Source organism: Pipra filicauda, unplaced genomic scaffold (genome assembly GCF_003945595.2).
Source record: "Pipra filicauda isolate LSUMZ 115617 unplaced genomic scaffold, ASM394559v2 scaffold852_size119209_pilon, whole genome shotgun sequence".
In the NCBI taxonomy this organism is placed as follows: Eukaryota; Metazoa; Chordata; class Aves; order Passeriformes; family Pipridae; genus Pipra; species Pipra filicauda.
The window spans coordinates 13,445-24,741 of NW_024105034.1; the positions used below are offsets into that span (position 1 = coordinate 13,445).

Genomic DNA, 11,297 nt, shown 5'->3' on the forward strand with positions numbered 1-11,297 from the left:
AGGAAGGAATTCTTGGCTGGGAGGGTGGCAGGCCCTGGCACAGGTGGCCAGAGAAGCTGTGGCTGCCCCTGGATCCCTGGAAGTGTCCAAGGGCAGGTTGGACGGGGCTTGGAGCAACCTGGGCCGGTGGGAGGTGTCCCTGCCCATGGCAGGGGGTGGCACTGGGTGGTTGTTGAAGTCCCTTCCCACCCAAACCATTCCCTGGCTCTGTGACTCGGTGTCCCTCCCTGCCATGCCCAGCACACGGAACCGGCCCCTCTGTGACATCAGCCCCGGGCCGGGGGCACTGTGGGTGCTGTGGGCACAACGCTGGTGGCTGTGCTGGATGTGACCCCCGGTCCTGGCACTGCCACGTGCGCTGGCACCCATGGCTTGGCTGTGGCTCCTGGTCCTGCTGGCCCTGGCCGGGCCCGTGGGTGGCACCTGGGACACTTGCGAGTCAGTGACCCTGGGACGTGGGAGGGAGCTCGGGAACACTGGGGGGGTTCCCAGCAGAACGGGGGCACAGACGTGCCCTCGGGGGTCCCTGGTCCTGCTGCCCCTCAGCGCAGTGTGGGGGGGACAACAGGGGACCTGAGCGGCCCCTGGGCAGGGCAGTGATGGCTTTGTGCTTCCAGAGGGACCTGCGGGCTCCGGCCCATGGCTTCCGACCACAACTCCCTGATTCCCGACGGCCCCGTGGCTTTGGCCGACGGCACGTCCCGCGTCGTGGGGGGCACCGGTGTCCAGCCGGGGGCCTGGCCTGGCATCGTCAGCATCCAGGCCACCTGGAAGAATGGCACGTGGCACATGTGCTCGGGTGTCCTCCTCAGCTTCCAGTGGGTCCTCACGGTCGCCCACTGCTTCATCAGGGCCGGGTAAGGAGGGGCAGGGACAGGGATGTCCCCACAGCTCGGGCACGTGCCCAGGTCACAGCACCACGTGCTGCTCCCGTCCGGCTCTTTCCTCTCTGCTTCCCTCTCTCCCTTGGGAAGCAGAAGGCTGGGAAGCTGCCACAGTCCGTGGCTCTGCTCCCTCTCACCCCTCTCTCCATCAGGGACTTCTACCGGTGGGACGTGGTGATCGGGGCCACGGATCTGACTCAGCCAGGCCCCAAGGCCAAGGTGAGGCACATCCAGAGGCTCCTGGTGCACCAGCACTACGTGGCTGCCACGGCAAGGAACGACATTGCCCTGCTGGAGCTGGACCGACCCGTGGAGTGCAGTGACTACATCCAGCTGGGCTGTGTGCCCGACACCTCGGTGAGGGTCTCGGACCTGAAATCCTGCTACATCGCGGGATGGAGTTTCGCCACACCAGGAGGTGAGGCCCTACAAGGACATGTGCCCTGAGGGTGCGATGGGCACCCCATGGACATGGGCTGGGCACCCCATGGACATGGGCTGGGCACCCCAGGGACATGGGCTGGGACCCCATGGACATGGGCTGGGACCCCGGGGACATGGGCTGGGCACCCCGGGGACATGGGCTGGGTATCTGGGGACATGGGCTGGGACCCCGGGGACATGGGCTGGGCACCCCGGGGACATGGGCTGGGCACAGCCACAGTCCAGCTGTGGCTGCAGGACATCAGCAGGGCCAGGTCTCGGAGCAGCCTGGGCTGGGGGAAGGGGTCCCTGCCCAGAGTGGGGGGTGGCACTAGATGAGCTTTAAGGTCCCTTCCACCCAAACCATTCTGTGACTCCCTGAAGACTGTGGAGAGATGGGCCTGGCCCTTTCCCCAGAGCCAACAGCAGGGACACAGGGGGACAGTGTCACTCCAGGGGCAAAGCCAGTTCTGGGGAAGGGGTTCATCACAAGGCAGGGGAGGGGATGGGTGCTGTGGAATGAGCTGCTGGAGGCTCATTGGCCCTCATCTGGAGGCTCATTTCCATCTGTTCCTACAACTCCTGGACCAGATGTGGTGCTGCAGGAGGCCAAGGTCCACCTCATGGACACAGAGCTCTGCAACAGCAGCCGGTGGTACGGGGGGGCCGTGCACCCCGAAAACCTGTGTGCTGGGTACCCGCAGGGCGGCATCGACACCTGCCAGGTGGGAGCGTGGCACCAGTCCCTCAGACCTGCCAGCACAGGGACCCCCTGACCCCAAACATGGCACGGGCTGGGCCTGGGTCCCCTCTGGTCCCCATCGCTGCCAGGGCTGCCCTGTCCCATGTCCCCCATTCCAGGGCTGCCCTGTCCCATGTCCCCTATCCCAGGGCTGCCCTGTCCCGTGTCCCCTATCCCAGGGCTGCCCTGTCCCGTGTCCCCTATCCCAGGGCTGCCCTGTCCCATGTCCCCTATCCCAGGGCTGCCCTGTCCCATGTCCCCTATCCCAGGACTGCCCTCCCCTTCCCCATCCACGGGTCCTGCCCCGTGTCCCCTTGTCCCCAAGGCCTGGCTCTGCCCACAAAGCCCATCCAGTGCTCCTGGCAGCCCCGAGCTGCAGATGTGACCCTGGATCATCCATCCTCTGCACATCTGGGACCACTGTGCAGAGATGGGACAGCCCCCAGCCTGCTCCCAGCCGAGGCTCTGGAGGCTCCAGCCCCCAGGCAGAGCCTCCCCATGCTGGGAATGTGGCTCTGGCAGGGGCTGGGAGAGAGGAGCCAGCCCTGCTGCTGCAGCAGCCCCCCACAAACCCTGAGCCCTCTCTCCTGCCACAGGGGGACAGCGGGGGTCCCCTCATCTGTAAGGACAACAGAGCTGACTACTTCTGGCTGGTGGGGCTGAGCAGCTGGGGAAGAGGCTGTGACAAAGCCAGGCACCCCGGGATCTACACCTCCACTCAGCACTTCTACAACTGGATCCTGCTCCAGACGGGCCTGAGCCCAGCAGAAAGAGCCGGTCCAGAACCAGAGCCAGCCATCACCTCGACCCCCGAGCAGTATCTGAGGCCAGTGACAGAGCCAGACATCAGCCTGACCCCTGAGCAGCATCTGAGGCCAGCGCCAGAGCCAGACATCAGCTTGACCCCCAAGCACAGCCAGAGACCGGCACCGACCTCCTCGGCCTCATTAATGCCCACGGCATTCCCACTCCTCATCCTGGTGCAATTCCTGAACCTGCTGCAGGACTTCCTGCCTTTCCTGAAGGACAAAAAGGCTTAAGCAGCGGGATGAGCGGGATCCAGGGCTACAGTGGCCACGGCCATTTCCTGCTGGGCCAAAGGTAGCCTTGGGGCCAGAGCCTGCTCCGTCCTGCCCACGCTGCTCCGCTGCACCCACACCGATGCTGACATGACCGAGGTGCTGAAATAAAGTTCCTGTGTTCCTCATTAACTGTGTTTTCAGCCCTGCTCAGTGCACCCATGGGCTGGGAAAGTCCCTGCTCTGTCTGTCAGTCTGCTGGGCTGTTCACATTCGTTCTTTGGCTTGAGTGAGATGTGCAGTGGTGAGGGCCAAGCCAAGGGAGATCCTGCCCAGAAGGGCTCCCACAAGAAGGGAGAGGCCCAGCTGCCCATCATCACAGCTCCAGGGCACAAGAAACATCACTGTTCTCTGTGCAGGCCCCAGAAATGCAATGCCAAGGGAAACCGGACTCAGGGTCCAGTGGCAAAGGAAAACCAGGCTCAGGGTCCAGGCTTAGGCAGGTGGGGTTTCCTCTTCAGGGCAGCTCTTCTCTTTATCTGACGAATCCTCGTTCGTCTTCTGCAGGTCAAAGCTCTGGAAAAGAGCAGGACAAGGATTTGCTGAGAAGTGACAGAGACTGCAACAGCTTCATCTGCTGTGGCTCTTTCAGACTCGGCCTAGTGCAGCAAGGGCTCCTCTGAGGGTCCCGGCCTCGCCCCTCCCAGCCCAGCCCAGCACACCCCCCCACGGGGCAAAGCTTCCCGTGCTGCACAGTTCCACCCTGTGCCACGGGGAAAAAGGGCAGAGCTGCTCCATCCTCAGGACACGGGGAGAAACAGAGCCTTCCCTACCTCCAGCTCCTGCAGGAAAGAGGGAGCAGGGACAGAGCCTTCCCTACCTCCAGCTCCTGCAGGACCTGGTCCATGAAGTCTCCCGAGTGCTGTTTGTAAGCCACGGCCAGTCTGATGGCATCGTTGAAGAGCTGGGGGAAAGGACAAGGCCCATCACTCCCAGGATGGGGCACATGGGCACCGGGTTTCTGTAGAAGATGGAGACTGTTCCCAAATCCCAAGGGAACCTCTGCAAACTCAGTAGCCACCAGCCCCTCAGGGAGCTGAACTGATGGACCAGCCCATCTGCCGCTGCCCGTGCCCACAGCAGCCCCCGTGTCCCTGGGCTGCTGAGGGGCCCCACGGACACCGAGCCCAAAGTCAACCAGCCCATCTCACCTTCACCACGTTGGTGCCGTCGGCAGCAGACACAAAGTAAAAGGGCAAACTGAACTTCCGGGCAAAGTTGAAGCTTTTCTGGGTCACCTTCATATCCGCTGGGGCAGACAAAGGAGACAGGGTCAGTCAGACAGGGCAGGAGATCCCAAGGGTGGGCATCCCCTGGGTGCCACACCAGGCACTGCCACAGGACCCAGAGAGCCACAGCCCCAGCAATCTTGAAGGACTGGCTGGCATTCCCAACGGGAGGGAACCTTCCAGCCACCTGCAGAGCCAGGTGAACAGTTTTGCCAGCAGGTACATTGAGGCACTTCAGCACAGAGGAGCCTGTGCAGGCTGAAGAAGGAGCACCAAGGCCATCCCTGAGTGATCTGAGGAAGCCATAAAACAGCTTTTTCTCCTTTTCCTGCCATTTTTGACCAGGTGCTGCTCCAATCACCTTTGGGTTCTTTCTGGTGGTAAGGAAGGAATTGAAAGGACATCACTGGGATAAACCTCAAATGGATCCAATCTGCATTTTTAACTGCTGGTGACATAGGAAAACCACCTGTGAGACAGCAGGCGAGATCAGCAGAGGACCCAGCCCAGGGGACCCAGGAAATCCTCTGGACCCAACAGACATAAGAGTGAATCCCACCACAACCCTGGGAGGTTGGGTGCAGAAGGTACACTCACCATCAATCTTGTTGGCCACCACAATGCAGGGAATCTCCGGGCGGAATTCCCTCAGCTCCCTGTACCAGCTGTTCAGGTTCTTGTAGGTGACCTTCCGCTGCACATCGAACACCTTCCAAAAGAGAACCAGCTATGCTGGGGCCAGTCCAGGGCAGCTGTGACTGACCCTGGACAGCTCCGAGCAGCCTGGGACATCTCTGAGCAACACAAGGACAGAATCCAGAATGTTCCCCGGAGGACATGACAAAGGACACTGGGTGTTGTTAGAAAGGATGAAAGAGAAAGGGAGAGTACACACAAGCCTTAGTATATGCAGCCAGCAGGAAACAGCCCCTCGATGTCCTTTACACTGTGACTGTGTCCTGTGACAAGTTCCTGCCACCAACACAGGGAGCCAGCACCGGGAACTGTCAGTGCCCAGCAGGGTAAGATGTGGCATCCTCTGTTCTCTGTTCATCTCTGTTTAGTTCCTCTGACAACTAAAGCACCAGTGAAGGCGACTCATGCTCCCAGGTGGTGAGGTACAGTGGAAAGTGGGAGTAATAGGACAAACCAGGAGACATGAGCAGGTGAGGAGCAATGAAACTGGGAACAGGGACAAATGTGAGGACATTGAGAGGACAGCAGAGCCAGGAGATGGAGGACAGTACTGCCAGGAGAGACAGACCAGAGCTAAGTAAGCCCAGCTACAGGGGCTTTATCTGGTGAGAGAACAAAGAACAATCTAGGAAAATTTTCTGAACCACTGGAAGAGACAAGGAATAAATGGTAGCATAACCATAAAAGCAACACAAAGGCCAAGTGTCACCGGGACCGTTCCGAGCCCAAATCCCACCAGCTCCCGGCCCAGACTCCCTCACCATGATGCAGGCGTGGGCTTGGTGGTAGTAGGAGGCGTGCATGCTCTGGAACCGCTCCTGGCCCGCTGTGTCCCAGAAGTCTGTAACACAGAAACAGTTCAGAACGACACAGGTCACTCTGTTTTCCTCACAACTTACACCCCGGAGGCAGAGCCCAGCCCACCTGCTCCGGGTCACAAACTGGGTTTCACCTCACCAATCCAAAACAGTCGTGCCCAATTGGGAACTTTCCTTAGCTGGGCTCAGCTGAGGGCTGTGCTGGCACTGGCCACAAGCAAAGGAGAAGACACCAGTGACACGAGTTGTATGGGACAGCAGGATGAAACCAGGCAGAAGTGCAAAGAACAGCAGCAATGCCTGGCCCTCTGTCACTAGGGATGACAATGGGAAACCAACTAAAGCTCCCAAAGCTGCTAGAAACTGCTGATTTCTGCCCCAGTGATGGTCAGCCAGGGCCCTGCCAAAGGCAATGCTTCATCTCCTCTCACAGATATCCAGCTCTGCCTCCCAGGGGCAGGACTTGCTCTGAAGTGCTGGAGGTAAGTCAGCCTGAGGCAGACAGGTCCCAGCCCATGAAGCTCCGTGTACACCTGGATCCTGCAATGCCTTCTGCAGGTTTCTAGGCTCACATCTGGGTCTAGTTTGCTGTATAAATCTGCACAGCTTCAGCTAAGCACCCCAACGTGGTCACACCTCTGTCAGCTGGACCCAAGCATGCTGCTGCACCCAAATTCAAGTAGGTTGTAAGTCACTTTTCTTAGGGATTCCTCTGCTCTAATATTGGTGTCTGACCGGACACTGGGCCAGACCTGCAGGATGGTGACTTCTTAAAATGCCTAAATACAGACAGGTCCCCATCAGACCACATTTGCATTCACTGTCCCTGTCACAACAAAGATGCTGAACAGTGTTGGCCCCAACCCCGACAGACCCCCGAGGGACCCCCCTCATCCTGGTCTCCACATGGACAATGAGCCATGACCACGACTCCGCATGCAGCCATCCAGCCCGTTCCTCATCCCCCGAGTGTCCATCCGTCCACCCACCCGCCTATCCCCCTGTCTCTCCAGCTCAGAGCCCCGGATATCGTGGGGACAGTGCCCAAAGCTTTGCCAAGCCCAGGGGGACGATGGCAGTCGCTTTGCCCCATCCATCAACGCTGCAGTCCCGTCACAGAAGGCCACCGGATTCATCAGGATGTTGCAGTCTATCTAAAAGCCTAACCAAGATCCAGAGCGAGGAGATCTCCCCCCTCCCCAGCTGTTCCCTCCGCCACGTCCCCGGGCGCAGCCCGGGCTGTCCCCACTCACCCACGCGGACCTCCTGCCCGCCCACGCGGGCGCGGTGCTGGTACAGCGTCAGCGCGAACGTGGACAGCTGCTGGGGGCGGCTGCGGCGCGTTAAGGAGCCGACGGAGAGGCGCCGACCCCGCTCCGCCGCGACCACCGGCGTCGCTCCCCCGGCCCCCCCCTCGGCCGGCCCCGCTCCCCCGCTCCCAAGGATACAAGCCGTCGAGCAGGAACCGCTCCAGCAGCCTGCGGAGAGAGCGCGCGCCGCCGTGAGCCCGCGGGCCCCGCCGCTGGCCCCGCGCGCCCCCCGCGCCCCCACGCACTTGGACTTGCCCACGGCGCTGTCGCCCAGGCAGATGATCTTCACCGTCTCCTCAGCGCCGGCCGCGGCCTCGTCCCGCGCCCCGTCCCGGGCTTCCTCCCGCTCCCGCTCCCGCTCCCGCACCCGCGACCCCTCCGCCGCCGCCGCCGCCATGGCCGCGCCTGCGCGTCCCCGCTGCCACGCAACGCGCGGGGACCGTTCCTGGCCCCGCCCCCGCCCCGCCTCCCCTCCGCCCCCGCCCCCAGCGGGCCCCGCCCCCCGCCCGTGCGGCGCGGCCATGGCGGCCCCGCGGCTGCAGCTGACGCTGGCGCTGCTCAAGCCGGACGCGGTCGCGCACCCGCTGGTGCGGGAGGTGAGCGCCGGGCGGGACGGGGCGGGGCAGGGCGACACCGCGCCGGGCACCGCGCCGGGCACCGCGCCGGGCACCGCATCGCCCGCCCAGCGACGCCCCTGTTTCCTCAGGCCGTGCACGCCGCCATCCTCCGCCACCGGTTCCTCATCGTGCGCGCCAAGGAGCTGCGGTGCGGCCCCGAGCAGAGCCGCCGCTTCTACCGGGAGCACGCGGGTACGGGCGGGACTGCGGGGCTGCGGGAGCGGGGCGCTGCCTCGGCCCGGCGCTGACTCGGCCCGTGTCTCCCCGCAGGGCGGTTCTTCTACCAGCGGCTCGTGGAGTTCATGGCCAGGTACCTGCCGCAGGTGTGCGGGGCGGCCCCGCGCTGCAGGTGACCCGCGTGTGGAGGGGCCGCCCGGCGATGGGAGCCCCGCTGGGAGCCGCGGAGGGTGTGCGGGGTGTGCGGAGCTGGGAGGCTCCGGCCGCAGGGTGAGGAGTGTCGGGGTCCTGCAGGACAGGTCCGTGCCCCTTCCCGGGGTCCCGGCAGAGCAGCCCTTGGCAGCCGCACTGTGCAGGTTTCCAAGGACGAACGAGCTGTTCCCTTCGTAACCTTTTCTTCTGCTTCTCCTGGGCCCTTCCCGCAGTGGCCCCATGTGGGCTTACATCCTGGCCCATGAGAACGCTGTCCCTCGCTGGAGATCCCTGATGGGACCCACCAAAGTGTTCCGAGCCCGACACAGTGACCCGGACTCCATCCGAGGAGCCTACGGCCTTACGGACACCAGGAACACCACCCATGGCTCAGGTAGGCCTGTCCTGCTTGGCTGGTGCTCAGGGAGGCAGGAACAATGGTGCTTTGTCTGCCTTTGCTTTAGTTCTGGGGCTCCAAGTGGACGATGTGTTCCCTGGTGCAGACTCTGCGCACCAGCTGCCTTTGGAGCCCAGCACGTGTTCGCGGTGCCAGACAGGCATCTCCCATCACCTTTTCCTCTTTTCTGACAGACTCACCCGCCTCAGCCAGCAGAGAAATTGCCTTTTTCTTCCCCGAGTTCGATGAGCAGCGCTGGTACGAGCAGGACGAGCCGCGGCTGCGCCGTGGGCAGGTGTTCTACAGCCCCGAGGAGCGCGTGCACCGCGTGCTCCGGGCAGACGAGGCAGAGGTGACCTGAGTTACCTGCAGTAGGGCTTGCTTTGCTGAGCTGGCAGCACCTGTGGGTGCTCTGTTGGGGCACCAGACGGAGAGCTGTGCCACGCTTCAGGGACTGTGGGAGAGGGAGAGCCTCGTGTGCGGGATGTCGTGCTCCCCAGGGTCACGCTGTTGGGGCAGCAGGCGGGTGCTGGGGTGCTGTAGGAAGAGCTCCTCCAGCAATGCTCCCACTCACAGTCCGGCCGTGCAGCTACTGGCCCTCGAGTTTGGTTGGGTGTGAATAAGACAGGTGAGTTCTGTCTCCACCAGGGCCAGGTGGATCAGAGGTTGCTTGTTCCAGTTGGATTGCAACTGCTTTTGCTGGTGGTAGGCCTCGGGTTCTCTGTTGGCTGTTCCCGGTGTGCTTTAGGCTGAAAGTGGGAAAAAGAGCCCAAAAAAGGCATCAGCGGGGCAAGATGAACCGTGCTGTCCTCACTCATGTGCAGCCAGGTTGGAAAGCGAGGCTGTCCTGGGGTTTGTGTCCTGACTTGTGTCAGGTGGAGGCACAGTTGGAGCTGCTCCCAGCGGGAATGCAGCACATCCCATGAGCTCCACTGAGCCTGGGCTGACCTGCTGCAGCACAAAGGTTTGGAAGCACCTGGCAGGAAGGTGTGGAGAAGCCCAGTGCCTTTGAGGATCCTCTGGTTTGTGCTTTTGGTTTGCCTGGGGCACAAGAGCAGCAGATTTGGTGGAATTCAGTAGTGGCTGTGGAGCTCTGGATTTCCTGGATTGACAGTCCAGGGCTGGATAATGAATTTGACTGCAGGTGGCAGGGGCTGAGAAGCTTTGCCAGGGGCTCCTCACGTGAGGCCTTGTGACAGAACACCTGAGGGCAGCTCGGAGCCCTCAGTGTCTGTGGCCTCACTGGACAGTTCCGTGTCCTTGGGAAAAGGGATGAACAAAGCCATTTAGTTATCCGGATAAGTGATGGAATGATGACCTGGTGGTGCAGGAGGGCTGGGTGTGGAGGTACAGAGCCAGGTCCTGGCAGGCTGGTCTATGTTCCCCTGTGTGATGGTCTGTGAGGTCAGTTCCTGTACAGGGGTTTAGTGCATTTACACTGTTCCCCCACAGGCCTTTACGGTGCTGCTGCTCCAGTTCCAGTGCCGTGTTGTAGAGGGAATTCCTTCTGGTAATCCCAAATACACAGGCTGGGGAAGGTGGGATGTGCTGTGCTTGGGGCAGGAAGGCTGAGCCCGACTCCCCTTCCTGCAGGGAGGAGGGACAGGTGTGGATGGAGCTGGTCACTGCAGCTGGTGACAGTCTGAGGTTCACCAGTGCCCTGGTGTGTCACAGACCAAGGCAGGGACTCTGTGTGCTCCCAGAACTCTGTGAGGGGTTGGGCAGTGACTGACAATGCTCTCTTGTGGGAAGTGCTGCCCAGAGCTCTCATGGTTGAACACATCTGCAGTTGTGTTTCCTCTTCCTCCTGTCTGGGATCAAATGGTCATTGTTCTGTTCCAGGTACAGATCCAGGGATCTGCGGGACATTGCTGCTGTCCCTGTCCCCAGCAGTGTCCAGGGTGGATCTGCTCGGGATCCTGTGTGCCTTCACACAGGTCTGAGAGCTGCTGTCCTCGATGCTGCTGATACTTTACTGGTATTTTGTAAATTGGTGGTGATTCCTGGAGGATTTACTCAGTTTTGTGTGTTTTTCTTGTAGTTATTAAACTTGACCGTTTTTACCTTTTATGTTGTGCTTCCCTTTTTGGATATTCCTTCGGCACGTCACTAACTGATGATTCCTGGCTCACACTTCTCATTGTTGAAGTTTTGGGGTTTTCTCCTACGCACTTGCAGTTATTCCATTTGGGGAAATGGCCCTTTTGAACATGCCTGCACAGACCTCCCATGGCGATGGTGCACTTGGGTGCAACTGATTCCAGCAGTGTGAACAAAGTGGCTGCCTTGAACTTTTAACAGCCCACAACTTTTGTCAGCCCACAACTTTTGACAGCCCGCTCTGGGCCTCGTTTGCACATCTCACAGACGTGCCAGATGAGCAGGGGAAGTGCTCTGGGCTTTTGTAATTGGCACTGGCACCCCTGTGAGCTGTTCCCTGCGGAAGAGAGTCTGTGGGGAATGGGACCAAGTGGGCAGAGTGGGAACACAGAAACTTCTCTCCAACCTCCTGCTTAAAGTGCACTAATTGGCCCCGGGGGCAGAGCTGGTGCTCACACCTGGATGAGGAGCCTTGGGACTGGCTCCAAGCTAGCCATGGAAAGATGGAGGAAGGGATGAGACTGGCAGAAGGTGCCACAGCTGCCCAGGAAGGACCATGAACAACCATGAAGCAGAAGTGCTACCTGGTGGTGACAGGAGAGACTTTCCTTGCTGCTTTCTGAACACAAGTTG

The 11,297-nt window shown here is 61.0% G+C and overlaps 3 protein-coding genes across 3 annotated transcripts; 2 read left to right on the plus strand and 1 right to left on the minus strand.

Annotated features, from left to right (window-relative positions):
• The first annotated feature begins 271 nt into the window (after positions 1 to 271).
• On the plus strand, positions 272 to 3,260 carry LOC113983206 (acrosin-like). Its single transcript, XM_039390650.1, has 5 exons — positions 272 to 438; positions 618 to 857; positions 1,037 to 1,284; positions 1,863 to 2,032; positions 2,646 to 3,260. Exons 1-5 carry the CDS (start codon positions 368 to 370, stop codon positions 3,087 to 3,089), a joined length of 1,173 nt encoding a protein of 390 aa, XP_039246584.1. The 5' UTR covers positions 272 to 367; the 3' UTR covers positions 3,090 to 3,260.
• Positions 3,012 to 7,453, minus strand: LOC113983207 (rab-like protein 2A). Its single transcript, XM_039390649.1, has 8 exons — positions 7,437 to 7,453; positions 7,320 to 7,349; positions 7,125 to 7,204; positions 5,815 to 5,894; positions 4,955 to 5,066; positions 4,280 to 4,377; positions 3,949 to 4,032; positions 3,012 to 3,644 (listed from the first exon to the last, which is right to left on the minus strand). Exons 4-8 carry the CDS (start codon positions 5,854 to 5,856, stop codon positions 3,564 to 3,566), a joined length of 417 nt encoding a protein of 138 aa, XP_039246583.1. The 5' UTR covers positions 5,857 to 5,894; positions 7,125 to 7,204; positions 7,320 to 7,349; positions 7,437 to 7,453; the 3' UTR covers positions 3,012 to 3,563.
• Positions 7,454 to 7,697: 244 nt separating this feature from the next.
• Positions 7,698 to 10,634, plus strand: LOC113983205 (nucleoside diphosphate kinase 6). The gene is made up of 6 exons (XM_027712106.2): positions 7,698 to 7,777; positions 7,888 to 7,990; positions 8,069 to 8,108; positions 8,401 to 8,561; positions 8,759 to 8,916; positions 10,407 to 10,634. Exons 1-6 carry the CDS (start codon positions 7,703 to 7,705, stop codon positions 10,530 to 10,532), a joined length of 663 nt encoding a protein of 220 aa, XP_027567907.1. The 5' UTR covers positions 7,698 to 7,702; the 3' UTR covers positions 10,533 to 10,634.
• Positions 10,635 to 11,297: the final 663 nt, after the last annotated feature.

Bases quoted from the DNA above. Each gene is read 5' to 3' on its own strand.
- LOC113983206 (XM_039390650.1), top strand. From the start codon at position 368: ATGGCTTGGCTGTGGCTCCTGGTCCTGCTGGCCCTGGCCGGGCCCGTG. The intron at 439-617 runs GTCAGTGACCCT...TTGTGCTTCCAG, and splicing joins GGCACCTGGGACACTTGCGA to AGGGACCTGCGGGCTCCGGC. The intron at 858-1,036 runs GTAAGGAGGGGC...TCTCTCCATCAG, and splicing joins CACTGCTTCATCAGGGCCGG to GGACTTCTACCGGTGGGACG.
- LOC113983207 (XM_039390649.1), bottom strand. From the start codon at position 5,856: ATGCACGCCTCCTACTACCACCAAGCCCACGCCTGCATCATG. The intron at 5,067-5,814 runs GTGAGGGAGTCT...CTCTTTTGGAAG, and splicing joins AAGCCCACGCCTGCATCATG to GTGTTCGATGTGCAGCGGAA. The intron at 3,645-3,948 runs GTAGGGAAGGCT...GCTCTTTTCCAG, and splicing joins AGGTCCTGCAGGAGCTGGAG to AGCTTTGACCTGCAGAAGAC.
- LOC113983205 (XM_027712106.2), top strand. From the start codon at position 7,703: ATGGCGGCCCCGCGGCTGCAGCTGACGCTGGCGCTGCTCAAGCCGGAC. The intron at 7,778-7,887 runs GTGAGCGCCGGG...CTGTTTCCTCAG, and splicing joins CGCACCCGCTGGTGCGGGAG to GCCGTGCACGCCGCCATCCT. The intron at 8,917-10,406 runs GTGACCTGAGTT...GTTCTGTTCCAG, and splicing joins TCCGGGCAGACGAGGCAGAG to GTACAGATCCAGGGATCTGC.